Here is a 23,148-nt window from a genome sequence, read left to right on the forward strand (position 1 = left end):
ATCTGGAATACTTGATTGATAATTGTTTTATCAACAGGATTTTAATTTTGGGAAAACTAAATAACCTGGTAAAAGAGTGGATACGAGAAATCAGTGAAAGCAAGGTAAGGCAACTTTTTTGTGTATAAAATAATTGGTATATAGCCGACTGAACACAGCAAATGTCTTATGTAACCTGTCCTTATTTGAGTAGATTTAGAGTCTTTAATGTGGAGTCAATTTTAGACTATTGATAACAGATTTTACATTACTTTTCTAGTTAATTTGGAAGCAGGAAAAACTGAACTGAGTTAAGCAATTTTTAAAAATAAGTACTGTTTGTTTGGAACATTTGAAAACTGAAACTCAGTAATTGTAAACTGCTCACACTCTTCGCAGAAATGATGGATGTTTCTCTAAAAAGGTGCTTTAAACATTTGAGAATCTTGTTGCCTTTTAAGAAATTCTGCCACAGTTTTTAAAAAAGATTTTCAGGTATTTTTCAAACTGAGTATTTGTTTATTTAGTGTTTTTGTTTTTAAGAGACAGGGTCTCGCTCTGTCGTTCAAGCTGGAGTGCAAGTGACACCATCATAGTGCACTGTAACCTCAAATTCCTGAGTTCAAGCAATCCTCCTGGCCTTAGCCTCCCAAGTAGCTGGGACTATAGGCATGTCCCTTCGCACCTGGCTAATGGTATATGTAGGGTCTTGCTTTGTTGCCCAGACTGATCTCAAACTCCTGGCCTCAAGCAGTCCTCTCACCTTGGCCTCCCAAAGTGCTAGCATTCCAGGCATGAGCCACTGCCTGGCCTATTTAGTTTTCTATAATAACATTCTTTGTCCTTTTTTCTTTCTTATTGAAACAGAGTCTCACTCTGTCACCCAGGCTAGAGTGCAGTGGTGCCACTGCAACCTCCACCTCCTAGGTTCAAGGGATTCTCATGCCTCAGCCTTCTGAGTAGCTGGAATTACAGGCAGGTGCTACCATGCCCAGCTATTGTTTTTATTTTTAGTAGAGACGGAGTTTCTCCATGTTGGCCACGCTGGTCTTGAGCTCCTGACCACAAGTGATCCGCCTTCCTTGGCCTCCCAAAGTGCTTGGGATTACAGCCGTGAGCCACTGCACCTAACCTCTTTCTTTCTTTCTTTCTTTTTTTTTTTTTTTTTTTTGAGACAGTCTCACTCAGTCGCCCAGGCTGAAGTGCAGTGGCACGATCTTGGCTAGCTGCAACCTCTGCCTCCCGCATTCAACTGATTCTCCTGCCTCAGTCCTTGAAGTAGCTGGGATTACAGGTGTGTGCCACCATACCCAGCTAATTTTGTATTTTAGTAAAGATGGGCTTTGCCATGTTGACCAGCTGGTCTCAAACTTTTGGCCTCAGATGATCTGCCCACCTCGGCCTTCCAAAGTGCTGGGATTACAGGCGTGTTCCCAGCCTCTTTTTTTTTTTTTTTTTTTTTTTTTGAGACGGGGTCTCCCTCTGTTGCCCAGACTGGAGTGCAGTGGCATGATCTTAGCTCACTGTATCCTCTGCCTCCCGGGCTCAGGCGATCCTCCTACCCCAGCCTCCCGAGTAGCTGGGACTATAGGCGGGGGTCGCCACGCCTGGCTAATTTTTTGTATTTTTTGTAGAGATGGCTTTTCACCATGTTGCCTAGGTTAGTGTCAAACTCCTGGGCTTAAGATATCTGCCTGCCTTGGCCTCCCAAAGTGCCAGGACTACAGAGGTCAGCCACTGCCCCGGCCCCTTTGAATTTCTAACTCTTCATTATGAATACTTGTACATACAACTCATAAGTACATGGCTAGGATTCTTCTGGTAGAGAAAATGTTTTTGTAGAGTTGTATATGGAGTTTGACCCATTTAAAAAAATAACATAGTGGTAATTTTTCCAGGGTAGTGCAAAATCCATGTTTATAATATTACTGAAAGGTTGAAAAGAGAACCAAGGGTAAAGGAAAAATTTCATAGAGCAGGGAGAAGAGGGTGTCATCTTAGAAGAAAAGTTGTAGTCTTTTGGTTTTAGTCAAATTTATAGGACTGTTTGCTTAAAGCAATGTATATGTATATTTCAAAATAGAAATTAAACTTCAGCAAATGTAGTATTCTAAATTGTGGACTTTATGTACCACGTGTTTCTTACTGATTTTAGTTTCTAATAGAAAATAAGATTTTTTTGGGGGTATGTTTGACATCTAATACTCTGAACTTTAAAATGAAAAAAAGATTTCGCAAGTGAAAATGTTTTTCCATGACCTGAATTAAGAAATCTTAAATTTCTGGGTTACAATGATGATAATAGGTATAAACATACTAATATCTATAAGTGTAGTTTATAATATACTAGTCACCAGCCACGTGAGTATTTAAATGGAAATTAAAATTAATCAAAATTAAACATTCAGATTCTTCACTAGTTACATTTCAGGTGCTCAACAGTGATGAGTAGCAGTGACAGAATGTTTACATCCTTGCAGAAAGTACCATTGGAGAGTATTCTTCAAAAGGCTGTTATGTCTTAATAGAGAAGTCTGTGGACCAGTGTTTTAAGATAGTTTCTACTTCATCTCCTTTGTAGGCTACTTCTGCACACATCTTGCTGGCTAATTTTAAATAACCAGGTCAGCGTTGCCATTGAGGTTTTAAAATATCTAAACAAAGGAAGACAAAGGCTTTGCTTACTTTTAAGAAATACAACATTACAGCTGGGCACCAGTGGTTCACGCCTGTAATCCAACATTTTGGAAGGCTGAGGCGGGCTTATCACGAGGTCAGGAGTTCAAGACCAGCCTGACCAACATGGTGAAACCCCGTCTCTACTGAAGATACAAAAATTAGCCGGGTGTGGTGGTGTGCACCTGTAATCCCAGCTACTCAGGAGGCTGAGGCAGGATAATCACTTGAATCCAGGAGGCAGAGGTTGCAGTGAGCTGAGACTGTGCCATTGCACTCCAGCCTGGGGGACAGAGTGAGACTCTGTCTCAGAAAAAAAAAAAAAAAAGACAGCATTACATACATAACTTGTCTATTTTCTATAGTGATGATTAAATATGCTCTTAAACATTCTGATCGCTTTAAAGAAAAAGATTATATTCAATGATTTTTACCAAATATTCCAAAGCATATTAGAGTATTTTTTTAATCATATCAAAAGTGACTTGAAAGCCAATACCAGCCACGCGCGGTGGCTCACGCCTATAACCCCAACACTTTGGGAGGCTGAGATGGGCCAACTGCTTGAGCCCAGATTGAGACCAGCTTGGGCAACATGTGAAACCCCGTCTCTACAAAAGATGTTTTAAAAATTAGATGGGCATGGTGGCGTATGCATATAGTCCCAGCTAATCAGGTGGCTGAGGTGGGATCTCACTCTTTAGAACTTGTCTTTAGGGTTTTTTGGAGTATGAAATAGCACTTCATTTTATGTTCTTTTTTTTTTTTTTTTTTTTTGAGACGGAGTCTCGCTCTGTCGCCCAGGCTGGAGTGCAGTGGCCAGATCTCAGCTCACTGCAAGCTCCGCCTCCCGGGTTCCCGCCATTCTCCTGCCTCAGCCTCCGAGTAGCTGGGACCACAGGCGCCGCCACCTCGCCCGGCTAATTTTTTGTGTTTTTAGTAGAGACGGGGTTTCGCCGTGTTAGCCAGGATGGTCTCGATCTCCTGAGCTTGTGATCCGCCCGTCTCGGCCTCCCAAAGTGCTGGGATTACAGGCTTGAGCCACCGCGCCTGGCCTGTTCTTTTTTTTTTTTTTGAGGGGGTGGGGAGGTGGTCTTTTACATGTTTTGGTACTGAATAGATACTTTATTATACCGAGGAGTTAGGTAAGAGGAAGTATTGACTAAACACTTACTAAAATTGTTTTTGTTTGTACAGACCTTGTCATTCTTATGAGCAGGGCCATTGAATACTAAACTGTAAAGCCTGGGATTTTACACTAGTGCCAGGGCTAGGAATGCAGTTTTTGAATGCTTTCTCCCTCTTCCTGGTGACTCTACTCTTTCTGAGTAAGAAAAGTAAATTTAGCTGTTTCTAAATTACTTCACCAAAGCCTTTTGGAAATCTAAAAAACTAAGCAATTATTTACCAATATGGGCTTTCTCTTCTCTGCTTTGCTGTCCCCTTCCCCTTCCCTTCTTTGCCTTCCTCTTCTCTTTTTTTGAGACAGGGGCTCACTCTGTCGCCCAGGCTAGAGTGTAGTGGTGTGATCATGGCTCACTGCAGCCTCGACCTGTAAGACTCAAGCAATCCTCCTACTTCAGCCACCTGATTAGCTGGGACTATATGCATACGCCACCATGCCCAGCTAATTTTTAACACATTTTTTGTAGAGATGGGGTTTCACATGTTGCCCAAGCTGGTCTCAATCTGGGCTCAAGCAGTTGGCCCGTCTCAGCCTCCCAAAGTGTTGGGGTTATAGGCGTGAGCCACTGCGCGTGGCTGGTATTGGCTTTCAAGTCACTTTTGATATGATAAAAAAAATACTCTAATATGCTTTGGGATATTTGGTAAAAATCGTTGAATATAATCTTTTTCTTTAAAGTGATCAGAATGTGTTTTTATTATACTCTAAATTGATGATTCATTTTATGTACAGCATCTTTGTCATGAATAAAGTCCCTGATTCTAATGTGCTCCTGTGGGATTACGTGATCTTCTCAATCACAGTCTTCTTTATAGCAGTTTCTAGAAATAGGGCAAAAATCTAACAATAAAGAATAAACTTCTTTAAAAGTTGAAAATTGTTTGAATTTCAAATATGATTGATTTGAGGGGCTGGTATTTTTAAAGAGCTTTTATAGACTTTGAATACCCTTTATATAAATTTATACTGTAATCTTTCTTGGGATCCACTCCCCCACCCAAGTGTAGTGTCATTTGAATAGTTGCCCTTGTGCTCCACTGGCAAAATAACCATTTTTTGTTTCAACAGAATCTTCCACAATCTGTAATTGAAAATGTTGGAGGAAAAATTTTTACATTTGGATCTTACAGATTAGGAGTGCATACAAAAGGTAAGTTTTATTTCATTTTTCCTAGAAAGGGACCCTTTAGTTCTTAAACGTGATGACATACCCATCTCAGTTACTTGTGTATCATATAGCTTAGGCTTGCGTGGAAGAGAGAGTGCTTTGAGGAGTCTAAATTTTCAGTAAGAAAGATGTAAAATAATGCTGACTTCTGTATCGCCACTATCCAAAAGTAGTATTAAGATTAAATAAAATTAGCTTAGTGTGGAGACTCATATCTATAATCCTCGAACTTTGGGAGGCCGAGGCAGGTGGATTGCTTGAGCCCAGGGGGTGTCAAAGCTGCTGTGAGCTGTGATTGCACTGCTACACTTCAGCCTGGGTGACAGAACAAGACCCCGTCTCAAGAAACAAAAATAAAAAAAAATAAAAATTCAGAGTTTCAGTAGAGGTAGCCGCATTTTATATGTTCAGTAGCCACATATGTCTAGTGGTTACTGCATTGGAAAGTACAGATATAGAGTAGTTTTTCTGTTGGAGAGCTCTTTTGGACAGTGCTGCTATCTACATGTATATCATTTTCCCTCACCAGCAGAATATCATTCTGGAAATAGAACAAAAACGAATTCCAGCTTTTAAGAAAACCTCGTGGATGCCCCCGCTAATACCTTTATAGACAAATTATAAAATATAGCTAAGCAAAAACCCCAAAAATGTGTGTTCATAGCCATTGATAATCAGTTAATAGTTTATACTTGTAGTTATTTCCTCTATGCAGATAAATACACAATAAAAATGTTACCACGGCAAAGAACATTTATTGAGCTTCTTTTCTTTCACTGAGCACTGGGATCTTCATTATCTTATTTAGTTCTTCCAGTATTGTTATTCTCACATAACAAACAGAAGCCTGAGACTAAAAGAGGCAGTAAAGCTTGAACAGTTCTTCTCAGCCTTCTCCTGGCAGGGTAGTGACAACTCACACATCCTGAGGCTCTACTGTCTTTGGGTCTTACTCTGTTGCACAGGCTGGATGCAGTGGCACAGTCTTGGCTTACTGCACCCTCCACCTCCTGGGCTCAGGTGATTTTCAGACCTCAGCCACCTGAGTAGCTGGGACTACAGGCACACGCCACCATGCCTGGCTAATTTTTTTATTTTATTTTGGTAGAGACAGGATTTTGCCATGTTGCCCAGGCTGGTCTCGAACTCCTGGGCTCAAGCCATCCACTTGCCTTGGCCTCCCAAAGTGCTGGGGTTACAGGCATGAGCCACCACGCCCAGCCGAGGCTGTATTCTTTAACCATGAACTGTATCTGCCAGGTTAGTGTTGTCTGTTTTCTAGTATCCTTCCCTTTCTCTATCTCCCATCACTCTGTCCCATTAGTACATTACTTTTGATATATCCTGTGTGCTATACAACCTTCCTCCTGTTCTTGAATATTCTATTATAATAAATAGCTTTCAGAGTCATACCTCAACATCTTGGCTTTTAGGAAAATGACTGTTGACCTGATTCCACATTAATCTCTCCCCTTTGTGACCCCAATTAGTTGATTTTAATTCTCCTTTTTAAAATTCTGCCTATGTACTCAGTGCTGGCCTCTTATCAAGCACTGAATTAATGACAAATATTTTACCATTGTCTACCTCTTTGGATTCTTCTGCTTGAAGTTTATTTTGTAGGTCCCATTTAGGGGCCTGGTAGAGAGCGTATAAGCACCAAACACGTAGTACATAGAGGAAAACTATGTTTTTGTTTAACCAATGAACATGGCTATGACTAATGACATCAAGATGTTGGGTGTATGTTTGAATAATTCCCTCTCCATGAAAGTACTTGCTGAACCATCTTTCTTTGGGCTCCCAGTTTATCTGGGCCACTATAAATAGAGGATGCTGCAGGATCAAAATACACCCCATCAATTAAAATCATGTTTGTCCTCCATTGACTGGTAATTTTTAGTAAGTTTCTAGAAGCTCACCAATATGTTAAACAGATTCTCAACATCAAATACTACCATGATAGGATGCAAAATAATTTTCTTGTAATATTAATTAGTGGTTGATGGGCTTAATTTTTTTTAGGTGCTGATATTGATGCGTTGTGTGTTGCACCAAGACATGTTGATCGAAGTGACTTTTTCACCTCATTCTATGATAAGTTGAAATTACAGGAAGAAGTAAAAGATTTAAGAGTGCGTAAATGTTCGGGGTGTAATGGGAGGAGTTATGAACTTTCATTTAGTCAGTTGAGTGAATTTTATGATACAGCCATCATTTATTGAGTTCTTGCAGTTTACCAAACCCTTCTAAGCACTTGGCATATGTGTTTTTGTTTTATTCTTTACAGCAAGTGTAAAATTATAAACTCATTAACAGATTAGGAAATTGAGGCAAACAAAATAAATATGAAATAATCTGGCTGCAGTCATACATCTGATGAGTGGGTGAAATCAAATGTTTGAACCTTGATTTCTGATCTGATTTGTCCAATTCAAGAGCTCAGCCTTAAAGCTAGCTATTTTTGTGTCAGGTGTTTTGCTAGCGTACTAAAACTAGTAGAGGCCTAAAATGTAGTTTCAGAGACCCTAAACTTGTTTACTTTTCTTATAGGCTGTTGAAGAGGCATTCGTACCAGTTATTAAACTCTGTTTTGATGGGATAGAGGTAAGGTATAGTTCAAATTGACAGTTCTTGCTATGTGCTGTCACTAATTTTGATTGATATAGGTTAAAAACTTGGTTTATTTTAAAGTTTACAATTAGTAGTTGGTTGATATTAATGATTAAGGCTTTTAAATGGAAGTGACTGCCTGTTGTTTGTAGAATATACCATTTTAAGTCTTTTTAAAAATGCCAAGTGAAATTTGGAGCTAAAACAGAAGTAATGAAACCTTAAGATTGAAATGCTATTACAAAAAAGTTTTTTTGGTAGCTTTTCCATATGCCAGTTTTGTGTGCTTTTAGTCTCATTAAGGCAGTAGCATAATGTATTTTTGCAAGTAACACTTTGCTTTGACTTCATTTAAAAATTGGGAGGAAAGTGTCAGTGCTGAAATGTTTTCCAATAGGGGAGGATTTATGGACTCAAATTCTTGAGATGTTCATTTCTTCTTGCTGCTTTCCGTGTGTGTAATTAAAGTGATGAGAATAAAGTTGACAGTGAAGCAGCTTTAGTAATTCATTACTTTTGCTGTACCGAATGGTACTGGAAAGTCAGAGATAATAAAGTGAAGATTGTAACAGTTTGGAAACTGTAAGAGAAATAATTTATTGAAGCTGGGCACAGTGATGTGCACCTATCAGGAAGCTGCTGCAGGAGGATCTCTTGAGCCCTTAAATCTAGCCTGGGCAACATAGCAAGACTTCATCTCTTTAAAAAATAAAAAGATAAATCACTGTTGTGCTATTTTGCAAAAAAAAAAATGGCTGCTTCTAAGGTTGCTGCGTAAGATGCTCAACTCTGTATTTTATGAAAAGTCAAGTGGCTGACCTTAATAAGTAGACATAAAATGTTACATTTGGTAAGAGATTATCAAGTTCATGTAGTTTTGATTTACTGTCAGTGTTTTAAGTAAATGTAAAAATAATCTGTAATATAAAGTATAAGGTGATGCCTCATTTTCCTTAAAAGAATATTACTGACAAAGAGGACATTTTTTTGGAAGGAGACCTGACCTAACTTTGTAAACGGTACAGGATCAAGATGGAAAGTTAGATGGCTACTTAAAGCATTTAATGTGTTAGTTTTCTATTATACATGCTATATTAAAAAATAGTATTTTAGGAACATAATATTTTAGGAAATTTAGTAATCATTTTCACATTTCAGTATTTTTTGAAGTAATTCCATCCTTTAAAAAATGTGTCAGTATTATTACTGAGTTGTTTTTTCAGTTATCTAGTTTTATGAGCCTATAATCTTTATTTCTGTCCAAATTGCGGAAGATACTAGACTTTGAAATCTGTTCTTTTTCATTGGACAGTTTATCCTAGACCACAGGTACTTATTTGTGTAACAGTACAATTTTTTTTCTGTAGGTGTGTTTAAATGATATTTTAAAATGTGCTCCTAAAATAATGCTTTTTAAAAAATGATCTAATAGCCGGGCACAGTGGCTTATGCCTGTAATCCCAGCACTTTGGGAGGTTGAGGCGGGTGGATCACGAGGTCAGAAGATCGAGACCGTCCTGGCCAACACGGCGAAGCCCTATCTCTACTAAAAATAGAAAAAAGTAGCCGGGCATGGTGGCGTGCACCTGTAGTCCCAGCTACTCAGGAGACTGAGGCAGGAGAATCACTTGAACCCGGGAAGAGGAGGTTGTAATGAGCCAAGGTCCTGCCACTGCGCTTCAGCCTGGGTGACAGAGCAAGACTCTGTCTCCAAAAAAAAAAAAAGTTATCTTATAAAAGGCTTGTTTACAGCAGCATCCGCATTTTTGGAACCATGAAATCATACCCTCAGGGATAACTACCAAATCTGTGCTGTTTCTTTGCACTGTTACCTTTCCTTTAGAAAAGAAACAATTTTGTAAGCTGAATTCTATGTCTTCAAAATTAGCCTTAACTCTGGTTGTTTTAGACTGTACTTTCCCCAGTATTTTTGTTTTACTTAAAACTCAATTGGAAAAACATACTGTAGTATTATAGACATAGAAGTTCTCAGATACAAAGAAACTCTCTCTTTTTTTTTTTTTTTTGAGACGGAGTCTCGCTCTGTCGCCCAGGCTGGAGTGCAGTGGCCGGATCTCAGCTCACTGCAAGCTCCGCCTCCCGGGTTTACGCCATTCTCCTGCCTCAGCCTCCCGAGTAGCTGGGACTACAGGCGCCTGCCACCTCGCCCGGCTAGTTTTTTGTATTTTTTTTAGTAGAGACGGGGTTTCACCGTGTTAGCCAGGATGGTCTCGATCTCCTGACCTCGTGATCCGCCCGACTCGGCCTCCCAAAGTGCTGGGATTACAGGCTTGAGCCACCGCGCCCGGCCAGAAACTCTCTTTATTGAGAGTTACTTTTGGCTAAATATAAGGATGCTTGCCTTATATTTGAGTACTTTTAAGTTCTCGTGTAATGAGATCTCCCCTTACTGAGAAGTATTTTTGGCTAACTGTAAGGCTATTTGCCTATAATTTGGGTACTTTTTAGTATGTAATCAGTCTCTAATTCATATAGATGAAGAACTAAACAGCTAACTTTAATTCAGTGTATGTATTTAGTAGACTTAGTATACCCAGTAGATGGATTTAACAACCTTAATAATTGTGATTAAAGTGACAACTGGGTATTTGTACATTTCCATTTCTGTTTTAAAAATATTGCCTTTTTTTTTCCTCCCCTGAGACAGGGTCTCCCTTTACACAGGCTAGAGGCAGTGTTGCAATCACAGCTCACTGTAGCCTCAACCTGGGCTCAAGGGATCCTCCTACCTCAGCCCCCCAAGTAGGTGGGACTACAGACACTTGTCACCATGCCTGGCTAATTTTTAAATTTTTTTGTAGAGATGGGGCCTCGCTATGTTGTCCAGGTTGATTTCGAACTTGTAGCCTCAAGCAGTCTTCCTGCCTTGGCCTCCCAAAGTGCTGGGACTACAGGCGGTAGCCACCATCCCCAGCCTATATTGCCATGTTTTAAAATTATCTGGTTAAAATACCTATGATACGAAATAATATAGTTTGGACTTTTGGAGGGACATTGTCATGTTCCCAGATAACGAAAAGATCCTGGCTTTAAGGATAATTAAGTTTTTGTTTTGCTGTTTTGAGTCAAGAGTTTTACTCCTGTCACACAGGCTGGAGTGTAGTGGCACAGTTTTGACTCACTGCAACCTCCGCCTCCCAGGCTCAAATGATTTTTCTGCCTCAGCCTCCCACATAGCTGGGACCACAGGTGCGTGCCACCATGCCTGGCTAATTTTTTTGTATTTTTTTTATAGAGGTGGGGTTTCACCATGTTGCCCAGGCTGGTCTTGCTCAAGTGTTCCACCTGCCTCAGCCTCCCAGAGTGCTGTGATTTTTTTTTTTTTTTTCTTAATAGAAATGCCTTAAAAGTAGTTTGACAGATATGGATTGTTGTTTTGTTTGTGTTTCAGATTGATATTTTGTTTGCAAGATTAGCACTGCAGACAATTCCAGAAGATCTGGATCTACGAGATGACAGTCTGCTTAAAAATTTAGATATAAGATGTATAAGAAGTCTTAACGGTATGAGAAAGCCTACTTCCTTTTGTGTACTTCAGTTTTTGTCAGATATTATTTTTACACAAGTTTTGTATTGAAGCTTTTTATAGCTATATTGTTAACACAGTAGTGAGTTAAATAAAATGTACTTTGCCTAATAAACTACAGAAAGAGTATGTAGTAGTTTATTTCACTCTTACAGTATTTTATACTGTATTTCTTCTGTCATTAATGGTATTCAGGACACTTGAAAAGACCATCTGGCTTTTGTACTCTGTTGCTAGTGATTTAGGTTTCATGGCCTAACCCTAATTAATTTTGATCCTGTTATTCTTTAGTAATGCTTTCAGCATTGCTGAGATCAGAAGGACTACTTTGGTACAATTTTATATTAGCATAGCTTGTTACTGTGCTCTTGAAGAGCAATTCTTGGAAACTTGAGTGGATTAAGTCTTCCTCAGTATATGTGGAAAGTTTTAATTGTGAGTCTAAAATTCACAATTAGACAGGTTACAGTTTACTTTGGTTTCTTTGGTCAGTGCTTATGATAGGAGATAAATGCTTTAGTTTTTTTTCCCCCTCTTAATTGAATTAGCTTTACCGGTTCTACCAAATGAAAATTTATGTTTACTTTTAACTTCAATCTCAGAAAATTTGGAAGCATTACCATTAAACTTTTGATGATTTAATGTTCTGTTTTTTTTGTTGTTGTTGTTTTGTTTTTTTTACCCCTATTAATTAGGTTGCAGGGTAACCGATGAAATTTTACATCTAGTACCAAACATTGACAACTTCAGGTTAACTCTGAGAGCTATCAAACTATGGGCCAAACGTGAGTTGAGAATTTGTTGGCTGGCTTATTAGAAATATTCAAGCTTTTGTTCAACACTAACTTATCTTTTTGCTTTTCCCTTATCAACAGGCCACAACATCTATTCCAATATATTAGGTTTCCTCGGTGGTGTTTCCTGGGCTATGCTAGTAGCAAGAACTTGCCAGCTTTATCCAAATGCAATAGCATCAACTCTTGTACATAAATTTTTCTTGGTATTTTCTAAATGGTATGTGTTTAGATTATATTAAAATAAAATTGATTGTAGACACTGAAGTTTAGTCTTATTTCTATGACATTTCTGCAGCTGGTTTCAGATTCAAATTTTAGTTCATGATGTAGTCATGTAGGCAGCCTTGGAGATCACATTGTATTTAAAATGGCAAACTGAAACTCTATTTCTTTTCCCTAGTTTGGCCAGGATAGTAAGGCAGATTCTATTTGTGCTTCCTTGCATAAACTTACCCCTGAATAAACTCTGAATTTTAGCAGCTAAGATCCAATTTATTGATAGGTTGGGAAATCGGTTACTATACTTTTGGATAAAAGTTGTACACACCACCTCTTGCACTCTTTGAATCCTCTGTCAGTATAGGCCATTAGTTTCTTGTGATTGTTTTTTTTCTTTTTGCTTTCAGCATTTATTTTGGCCTAATATTAAAGATACAAATTTTCATAAGAAGCTTTTAAAGAATAAATTAACATTAAGTGCTTCAGGACAAAAAAGGAATTTGAGATTAGTCATTAACCCAGGAGAGGTTTTTTTTTCTTTTTTTTTAAGTTTCTTCATTTCATTTCCACATTTGTCAACTATGATTTAAGAAAAATTAGGATAAAAGATTACTGCCATTTTATATTAATTGCCTTGGCCCAATAGGTGAGAGTTCTTGGTTTTTAATCAAATTAAGATAAATCGTCCATTCCTGTTCTTACGAACTCCTGCTCCTCCCTCTGCAAAAGAGATGTTCTTTTCTAGTAATTTTATAAAAATTAGAGTTATTTGAGACAATTTAGAACTGTGTTCAACTGGAGGAAAAATAAAAAAAATTTAGAACCATGCCACACTTTTCAGTACACATTCTGGCTGTTTGGGGATTTAGTAGCACTAATAACCAGGCGTGATAAGATTAAAGAATGTCAGAATTTCTCTTAATGCTACACATATATAAGCAAATAATGTTTTTAAGAAGCTAACCTTGATGTTAAGAATGGCAGATGTTCTCCAGTTTTTACCTCTTTCATATGGGACCAAAGTAGCTAGTATATGGAACACATATGAACATGTGTTTATGCCACCCAAGTTTTACTACTATACTTGTCTTACGACTTTTAAGTCATGAATCCTTATTAATTTTCATAATTATTCATACCCTTTTGCCTGTGATCAGAAGTAACTTTTAAAATTATCAGTTGACTTTGGATGGAACCAGTATAAAGGCAGGAATTTTGTCTTTTCAGTGGAGATTTATTCTGTTCAAGGTTGAAGTGGACACATCATTATCTTGGGATGGTACTTCTTTATTTAAATAGTCCTTTAAAGTTCTTTGAGTGGCAGAGAATATATTTTGTTTCAGTCTGAGAAGGCTACCAGATGATTTAAGTTCATTTCATAGTTAGGAGAAAAAGATTTTTGAGTAGTCTAATGTCGTCAGAAAGGAATAAAACGTTGTATGTACCAAGAAGGCAGAATGAAGAAGGATCACATTCACAAATGCTGTATGTTTAACAAAATACGTTTAGATGGTAATATCCAATAGTCTTATCAAGTGCTACAATCTTTTTAAACAGGGAATGGCCAAATCCAGTGCTATTGAAACAGCCTGAAGAATGCAATCTTAATTTGCCTGTATGGGACCCAAGGGTTAGTGTATTATTTTTTCCCCTACCAATTCACACTGTGCAATAACAAGTAAAAATCATCTGCATAAACTCCAGGGAGACTTCCAGCCTTTTACTTATGAGTGGTCATGTCCGTATTACACTTTCTTTTAGATAACCTCAACTATAATTGTCCTCAACTATAATTGATGTGAGAAGCATAATTATGTACCCTGTAAACCACATTTAATTGTACATAGTTTTTAATACAGATTTTACTAACATTTTAATTTATTCTATATAGAACTACCTTGTAAGTCAAAGTTGTGTGGGCATTTGTGCTTTTAAAAAAATAAAAGGATACTAAAAATCCCTGTATTTTTTTATTTTATCTAAGTATTTTGCTAAAGTTGGGTTGTTATAGGAAAGCTGTTACTTAATGTTTACATGTGGCATATAACTTCTAAGCAGTCTCACTTTAATTACCATGATGTAATTGTAAAAAAAAAATTGGTTTAGATTATTTTAGAGATTATAAAACATGGTTGGGCTAAAGAAGACCTTCCATTCTGTTTCTTGGGAAGTTACAACATTTACCACTTACTCATTTTAAATGTTAACAACATGCACTTTATAAACTGATAAAAGAAATTTAGGTTTGAATAAGATTTCCTAAGTTTATGAAATCCTATTTTTCTAAATTTACTGCAATATCAAAAATTTTAAATTCTGTTGAATTACATCAAGCTATGCATTTTCAGGTTTTCCAAACCTCAAGGCATTTACTTTTAGAGGATGTGAATTTACAACTTCCTTTGTGGAAGTGTGCCACTTACCTGATATACAGATTTAAAATTAACAGTATATCATTTCATTATCTCCTAACATTTCAACATAGATAATGTAGTTTCACCGTGTGTTAATAAGCTTGAACTCCTTAATAGTTTAAGGGTATAGTAAGAACTTACGTTTCTATCTTGTTGAAAATTAGCTTTACAAAACATATTGTAGCATGACATGTCTCTAAAGGTAATTGTATGTGCATCCCTATTTCTGTTGTTGAATAAAGAAAAACTAAACATCAATAGATTCCCAAGCAGAACTTTTTTGTTGTTGTTCAGCCAGGCACACTTTCTAGTAAGGTTGCCAAAATCCAAATTGAAACAGATCATTAGTTTAGATGAAATCTTTGATTCTATAAAAAATTCCTATAAAAACAATGTCTCTACATGGTTTTTCTTTCTCAACTCCAGCTATGAATGAAATAAAAAATATAATCATTGGTTCAGTTTAACAAGGGGTAAAAAGCCCAAGTATCTGTTGCATATGTACTTGAAGAAACTGATTGGCTGTTGTTGTATGTAGGTAAACCCCAGTGATAGGTACCATCTTATGCCTATAATTACACCAGCATACCCACAACAGAACTCCACGTACAATGTGTCCGTTTCAACACGGATGGTCATGGTTGAGGAGTTTAAACAAGGTAAGTGTTTATCCTTATGCTCTGATTTATACACGAAGGATTTACATACCATTGTAGACCCGGTAGTCAACTGTGCAACTTAAATTGAAGGATTCACTGAAGTGGATTTTGGTGTTCATTTATTACAGTATATATTTGAGAACTGCAAAAAATTCCTTTTAGGCAATTTATGTTTTATAACAAGTTGGAAGATTAACCAACAGTTAAAACCAGTAGGCTGGTTTAGTTCCATACTATTGCCTTGTAAAATTATAAATGATGACAGTTTGTCTACACTGGTTGAAATGAGAGATGTTTAGCAGGCTGCGTACTCCTGGGAAAGAACTTTGAGCAGCAATGGGGCCAAACCACCCAATTAGATTCCATTATTTTTTGGAGGAACCTTTTAACTTTTGAACCTACTTGTGCTGTTAATTTGAAGGTATAGCTACTACCAAATAGTCTTTGAGAGAACTGAAACAAGATTGGTTTGACTGAAAACAGTGGTTTGACTGAAAACAATGAAATAGAATCAGCTGTTTGACTACTAGCTTTAAATTTACACATTTAAAATTCCTGAGTATTTTATGCTTTAGTTTCATCTTTAGTCTAAAGAGGCCCATCAAGGGAAGATGCCTCTATCCTTTAGAAACAACAGGAAAACTTGTTTTTAGAAAGGCAAGAAACAAAGTATATTGGAAATTTTTCCTTCTCGGGTAACTGGAGTGTTTAAGAAAGAAGGTCATTCTATGAGCATGGCATTTTAGAATAATCGTACTTTACCAGAAACCTGGTTCTGAAAATATCTTCCAGCTTTTTAAAAAAAGTATGTATGTATATAAGAATATGCTCTAAAATCATAAGCTAAAACTATATATGTTAAAATTCTGGTTTTAGGATTATAGTGAGTGCATGTAGTATGATTAAGATTATGTAAAATTCTAGATTATAGACTGAAGTATGCAAACATTTTAATATGTTTTTAATTTAGGTCTTGCTATCACAGATGAAATTTTGCTGAGTAAGGCAGAGTGGTCCAAACTTTTTGAAGCTCCAAACTTCTTTCAAAAGTACAAGTATGTATTTTAAGGCATGTCGGACATGTTGCTCTCTTAAATAATGGTTTAATGGTAGCACATATGAGCTTTCTTCTTGCTGGATTAATGTTTTGGATTTTCCTTTAAACATCTGTAGAATTTTCTTTCCTGTCACAAGGACATACTGTTTTTAGTGAACTCCTTAGTTTTTTTTTGGTTGTGGTAATGAATGTGAAGCCCCTTTGATTTTTCTGCTCCATCTAACTGAGCTCCTGCTACGTTTGTAGCAACATCAGTTCCGTAGGCATACCTCAGTCATGACAAAAACAGTACATCTGTATAGTGGCAAGTGGATGCATCCTGAAAATCTGTAGTTAATAATTCTCTACTAAGACACAGTATTTTCATCTAATTCTGGAAACTCGTTAATCACTAAGAATCTTTAAAACAAAGACAAAGTTAATAAAATGTCAATATATATTCAATTAAATGTTTTCAATAGTTACAGCACATTATTGGCCTGCCATTTTCCCCCAATTGTTAATAAAACCCCTTCAAATATTTCTACAACTAGCTTTCATGAATCTAAGTGGGTGTTAATAATTTTAATTAATGGTTTAATGCCTTAGTACAGGTTAAAAGCTTCATTAATTGTGTTAGTTTTGATGAAAAATGTAAGTTATAATCTTATTTAAAAAAAGCAGGCAAACCACAGGCTTGCACTTTTATTTGCCCTGGGCTGAAAATGTGCCAAAGTCCCACTTACAATTTTTTTTTTTTAAATGCTTGAAACTTTTCTGACCATTTGATCTTGTGTTGGATTGTGTTTTGTAATAATCTAAGCAGGATTGCTTTATGCTATTCCCCAATTAAAAGCAAGAATGACGACCTCCATGATGTCTCTGTGTTTTGTTTCTGTATCTTTTGCATGAGGAAGCAGTAACGAGCCAGTAAGGAAGCACTGTGTTGTCAGTGAACGTTAAAGTAGCATGACCATTAAATACTCTTATTTTATTACAGCTTCCCCCATAAATTGTGATTTCTGTTTGACAGATAATTTTTCTTTGTTTTTATTTTAACCAATGTAGAGGAAGTACCTTGGAACATTTACACTAATAAACATGTATATAGATACTTTTAAAACTTGATACACAGGAGACACAGTTACATGTAAGGAGAGTAATAAAGGAATTGGTTTTACAGGAAAGTATTAGTACCCCTTAATTCCTGGAATCAATGATGAAACTAGATTTAAACTTTGTTCTATTCACTTTCTTATAGGACTGTGATGGGGCTTCTTTCACTTTAAGAAAGATTAATGTTTACATTGAACAAACCTTAATGTCATTTTATTCAAATTCACATTATTAGCACTTTGGTGCTTTTTCTAAAGCTTGCTTACTGTTTCTTTTAAAAGTTTTAAACTATGTTTCAGTCCTTGCTGGATAGTACCTATAAGTTCTTTGACTGGTTAAAAGATATATTACTAATCTTCACTGAAGTTTTTGTGAAACAATCAAATTTTTTTAGGTTATAAAAAAGGAAGCAGCAACAAATAGAGGAAATTACATCAGGAAAATTTACATTTCTGCTGAGTGTCTTCTGAAAACTTTTGAAATATGACAGTGGGCTATTTTTATCCATACCAAATTCTATTTATATTTTTAATTGTTCTCCAGAAATTTGCGTCTAAGATAAAGTGATGACTATCATTAGGCTTTTGGAGGTATTCACAGATTTGAATTTTTAAAAACATCCTCATGTAAAATACCCCAAAGATTGACTGTACAACCAAATGGAAATGTTTAGTCTTCCCATAAGTCAGAGTTGATTCAATCTTAATTGAGACATATCATGAAATACTGCCTGTTGATATGTGTAGGATTTTAAATCATGTGAAATATACCTGACATTCTTGGAAGGAGCCAGAACCATGGAGAAAAATCTCATTTGTCTTAAAAGGCAAACTAATCATCTTCCAGAAAGATATGTCAGTGTTCCTTAACAAAAAGGGGTAACATTGTTTTGTGAAGTTTTTGGAGTTCTAAGAAAACAGTTTTTTAAATGCCGCCTCTGAGACAATTCGAGTTAACAATTTAGCAGTAAATCACTAACATTAGGAAATGTGAATACTTACTTCAGGTGTTAGATTTCACTAGGAATAAAGGAAAAGTATTAGGTAAACCAGTGTATTCTCTAAGGTGCAAGATGATTTTATAATTTCATGTGTATGTATAGTAACCTTAAATTTGTTTAAAAAAGTTAAAAACAGGAAACTAAATCTTGGTCTTGAATTACGTAGATAGAGACTTACAAACATTTTTGACTAAGATGTGCCAGCTTTTTATTGTATGTATCTGAGTTATCTTCCCAGGTGAGATGAAATGATCTTCAAGAGATTCACTTAGAGAATTTGTTTTGCAAATAGCAGTTAGGTAATACAGTAACTAAATTAATTGTTTTTAGGGCACTTTGCATAAATACTAATTATTTTGGGATATATTTTTATAGTTAAATTTACTTTTAACTATTTTAAACTATTTTTATTGGAAACTGAATTTTTTTTTAATTTGGGGAAAAGGTAATGGCAATTGCATTAAGACTTCAAAGTCTCACATGGAGGCATTTGAGCATCATAAACATGACAGTTTAAACATGGCACTTGTAAAATAGGGGATCGTTTTTTGGTACATCAACAAAATGTAGTCTAATTTAGATGTACATGTACACTAGGTTTCTGTGGTCTGATTGGGACCTTAAGAATTGAGTACCAGTCCTGGTTTTAAAAATTAAAAATAGAGATGTTTAGAGAATGCAGTTGGAATTTTGTTTTGTAAATGAATTCCTAATGACTCAAGATATTTGCAGGTTATTTTTTATTAAACTTAACTATTGCATTTTATATCTCTCAACTCAAATTTGTTTAAATGTGGCTGAGTAAAGGACATTTAACTTCAGCGTAAATACTTGTTAGAATTAACATTTCTACCTATATGTGAATATTTGCATTTGTGTGTAAGATATGTACAGAGTAGGTACTCTTTCCCTTTTGGATTTTGGTAAGAAGTAATGTTGAACTCTAGGATTCAGAGCTTTGAATTGCCAACAAAACTGTGTCCAAATGGATTGTGTATTTCCTCTTTATAAATAAAGAACATTGTATATCATTTAAGGTTTTGTTGACGACTAAGGTGGTTATTAAGAATTTCCATTTTAATAATGTGTTGTAAGAGTGATTTAGAGACTGCGGGAGTTTTGTCCCTGCCCTTAGATGGACCCAGACAGCTTTGTGTTTTTGTGTACGTGCCTGATTTCTGTACTTCATTGTCTCCTGTTATAAGTTGCTGTACTTTTGTGAGAGAGCTCTTTCTGCATGTTCTTTACCTTTTTTTTTTTTTTAAACCAGTTAGCCATTTTTAATATTTTAGGGACCTAGAAATCAGGTTAGTGAGCTTGTTAGGATTTTGATTTAAGAGCATTTGGAACTCTGAGTATGGATTTTTCTATACATAAAATACATGAATTTTTAATGCTTTTATATGACTTTTGTTGACTTATTTGGGCCATCTGTGCTTGCTCATGTATTTGACATTTTCCAAATAATGCTGAGCAAATTAAACTGGTAAAGGAAGTATTGGTTTGTAGGGGTTTGGACTGCATATTCACATGGCTCTATATTCCTTGTTTTTTATATATCTCTGTTACCTTAAGTTTATAGACTTCAAGTTAACTCCATTGAACTTTACATACCTCTGCCAGTAGAATGTGTACTATTATCCCATTTTACAGACGATGTACGCAAGACTTAGAATTGCCTAGGATTACATAGCTGTGAAGAATTGAAACCATTTTTCAAATACATTTTTTAAAATAGGTTTGGTAGTTTTTTCTCTGGGTCTAGGTCAGATTTTTGCTCTTGGTTAGAAACTACACTTATAAAATGTGTTAGAAAGTATTAGGTAGACTTTTCAAAGAGTAAAATAATTTTAAAATTTTGGTGATACTGCTACTTTTGAAACTAGTATCAATACTTATCAATACTAGTTGATGTCAGTTTGCTTTTTGCTGTAGAGATTCTGGTGTGAAATTTGGCTCCCAGCACTGGGTACTATAGAAGAGTATATTGGATTGAACTTTTTTAGTCTTAGAAAACTGAATCATAGTAGTTACATTTGAGTTGTAAATAGTTTTAAAAAGACTTCAGTATTTATTTGATCATGATGCTATTTTCTGAAGTGAAAACTTGGCTTTTGTCTAATATGAATGGGATTGAGTTTTGGATAAAAATCGGATTTCTTTGTTGCTGTCATATTAGTGATTTTTTTTTTCTTTTTTGATTATAGAAACGTATACTCTTAATTGGGAAAAAAATCACAGGGCCTAACTGTAGTATTTAGTTTAATTTTCACTACTGTTTAATTTGAATTTAGAAGCATGATGTGTTCGATACTGTTTTTGAAGTTACTGTTGTAGTGTGTGTATTTAGTGATAAATTGTGTCTAAAGCCATGGTGTTTTGATTCCATTGAAACATTTTTAAGTAGATTATATTTTAGTGAGCAACTCTTTAAGGCAGAGCACTCAATCGGTGTCATTGAGCAAAACTATTAATGCTTATTTATACTTCTTCAATTAAGCTGCTTTTCGGTAATTATTCATAAAGTCACTGTTTTTCAGAAGAATTAAACTCACTAGTAGTTAGAAACGTGGAATTTAGCATATATGATTTTATGTGCATATTGAGATTGTAGTGCCCCTTGCTAAATTGATGTGGATCTATAATTGTAAGGAAGCTTATTACTTTATGGTCTAATATCCAGCACAAAACATGTAAATAAAATAAATAGCATGTTGTCTTTATCTTCAAAGGCATTATATTGTACTTCTAGCAAGTGCACCAACAGAAAAACAACGCCTAGAATGGTGAGTATAAGAATAGACTTTACAGAAAAAGCAAACTTCAGAATGAATCACATAGCCACTGAACACAGTAGGAGATGGGAGGAAGTCCTTAAAACTTCTAGTTTGGTTTGATTTGTTCACAAATGGAGCTGCTTTACTGTGTGTAGTGAAAACATAGAAATCAGGGGAATCCATATGCAACTTATTTTTTTGTTTGCTTTTTAGAGATCCATGCATCATTTCTTAATTGTATATTTAAATTGCACTTATAGCTTGTTTTTCTTAAAATTTCTGTGGGGAGAACTTTTGCAGCCTTGCTGGTGTGAATGGAGTGTTTCTTGGCTCTTTTTTCCCTGTTGTTTGGCAATTTGGGGTAGAACATAAGGCTTCTGGTTTTATTTGTGGGAGTTCAGCCAGTTGAAATGCCCTGGTATGTGCATTTTTTTATTTATTTTTAAGTTAACCAAAACTCTTTGTTAATACTAAGTGACATTTGTTCAGGGTGGGCTTGGTGGAATCAAAAATCCGAATCCTGGTTGGAAGCTTGGAGAAGAATGAATTTATTACACTGGCTCATGTGAATCCCCAGTCATTTCCAGCACCCAAAGAAAATCCCGACAAGTAAGCCCTTTTCTAATTTAATTTCTTCTTCCCATTTCCAATTTTTATTCATAGAAGCTTTTACAGGCAATTTTTATAACCAGTATCACTATTCTGTTGACTACATATGGCTAATAGACAATTTAGAACTTGTAACTTAGTTTTTCTGATCAGAAACATTGAAAAGAAAGACTGTTTTATGAGAAAAATCAGCACACATTTTTTTTCCTGATATTCTTCCAGTGATGAGGTGCCTATTAGCTAGAGTTCACATTCTACAGTTTCCGTTAATACTGTCTTTACCATTCCTTCTTAATATTTTCTTCTCCTGTTTTGTACAGTAGTTGTCAGAACAGCTGGTATACCATACATCAGTCTTTGCTTTTTATCTTAATTTTTTGTTAAAAGGGAACAAACATTTTGATATGAACTTATAAAAATCTGATTTATGCTTGATTCTGGACTGTTGAGAAGCTAACGTACGTAAAAGCAGAGTCAGTTTGCCTTTTTAGAGGTCTTTTATTTATATAGGTTAGTTGCTGATTTGATTGTTTGCTGTTAATATGAGACTAGACTATACTTTGTTGCATTGGAGAGTTGGAGAGTACTAGTAATAAGCTTATTTTAAAAAATAAAGCAGCATCGGCCGGGCACGGTGGCTCAAGCCTGTAATCCCAGCACTTTGGGAGGCCGAGACGGGCGGATCACGAGGTCAGGAGATCGAGACCATCCTGGCTAACACGGTGAAACCCTGTCTCTACTAAAAAATACAAAAAACTAGCCGGGCGAGGTGGCGGGCGCCTGTAGTCCCAGCTACTCCAGAGGCTGAGGCAGGAGAATGGCGTGAACCCGGGAGGCGGAGCTTGCAGTGAGCTGAGATCCGGCCACAGCACTCCAGCCTGGGTGACAGAGCAAGACTCCGTCTCAAAAAAAAAAAAAAAAAAAAAAAGCAGCATTAAAAAAAGATAAGTGGAAGGATCATTAAATTTGTGTTACACAGTATTCTTAATGATTATATAGATGTTTTTAATTTTGTAATTATATGATAAGAGTTTTTTTACATTTTGTGGTAATTCTGATCTTAATTATTACAAGACTGTTTGATGTTCCATTCAGTAGATACACTGTTAAATGTTCAAAAGTAGCTAAATCACAAATTACTCCTGGTATTATGCTTCTGTTCATGTGGCCTTTTAAAATGAATTTTTGAAGTTTAAGAAATAGCTATTAAGTTCTACTTAAATTTCTGTATTTAGAAAATCCTTTTTTTCCCAGACTTTCTAAAAAGTCTTTTTCCTTCATTAGTTTAAAGATAATTTTTCTTTGATTTCGGTGGATTTGGTTCTTTAGAATCATCATTAAGGACATTGACT

At 35.9% G+C, this 23,148-nt stretch overlaps 1 protein-coding gene across 6 annotated transcripts in view; it reads left to right on the forward strand.

Moving 5' to 3' along the window:
- PAPOLA (poly(A) polymerase alpha) overlaps positions 1-23,148 on the forward strand; it is a 65,471-nt gene that overhangs the window by 18,098 nt on the left and 24,225 nt on the right. For all 6 annotated transcript variants that reach the window (XM_015144434.3, XM_015144435.3, XM_015144433.3 and 3 more), the window contains 12 exon segments: positions 38-104; positions 4,910-4,991; positions 7,035-7,144; positions 7,563-7,616; positions 11,035-11,146; positions 11,865-11,954; positions 12,045-12,183; positions 13,743-13,815; positions 15,138-15,258; positions 16,229-16,313; positions 21,143-21,196; positions 21,677-21,796. In XM_015144434.3, coding sequence (XP_014999920.1) covers positions 38-104; positions 4,910-4,991; positions 7,035-7,144; positions 7,563-7,616; positions 11,035-11,146; positions 11,865-11,954; positions 12,045-12,183; positions 13,743-13,815; positions 15,138-15,258; positions 16,229-16,313; positions 21,143-21,196; positions 21,677-21,796 — 1,107 coding nt within the window.

Source organism: Macaca mulatta, chromosome 7 (assembly GCF_049350105.2).
Source record: "Macaca mulatta isolate MMU2019108-1 chromosome 7, T2T-MMU8v2.0, whole genome shotgun sequence".
NCBI classification, from domain to species: Eukaryota; Metazoa; Chordata; class Mammalia; order Primates; family Cercopithecidae; genus Macaca; species Macaca mulatta.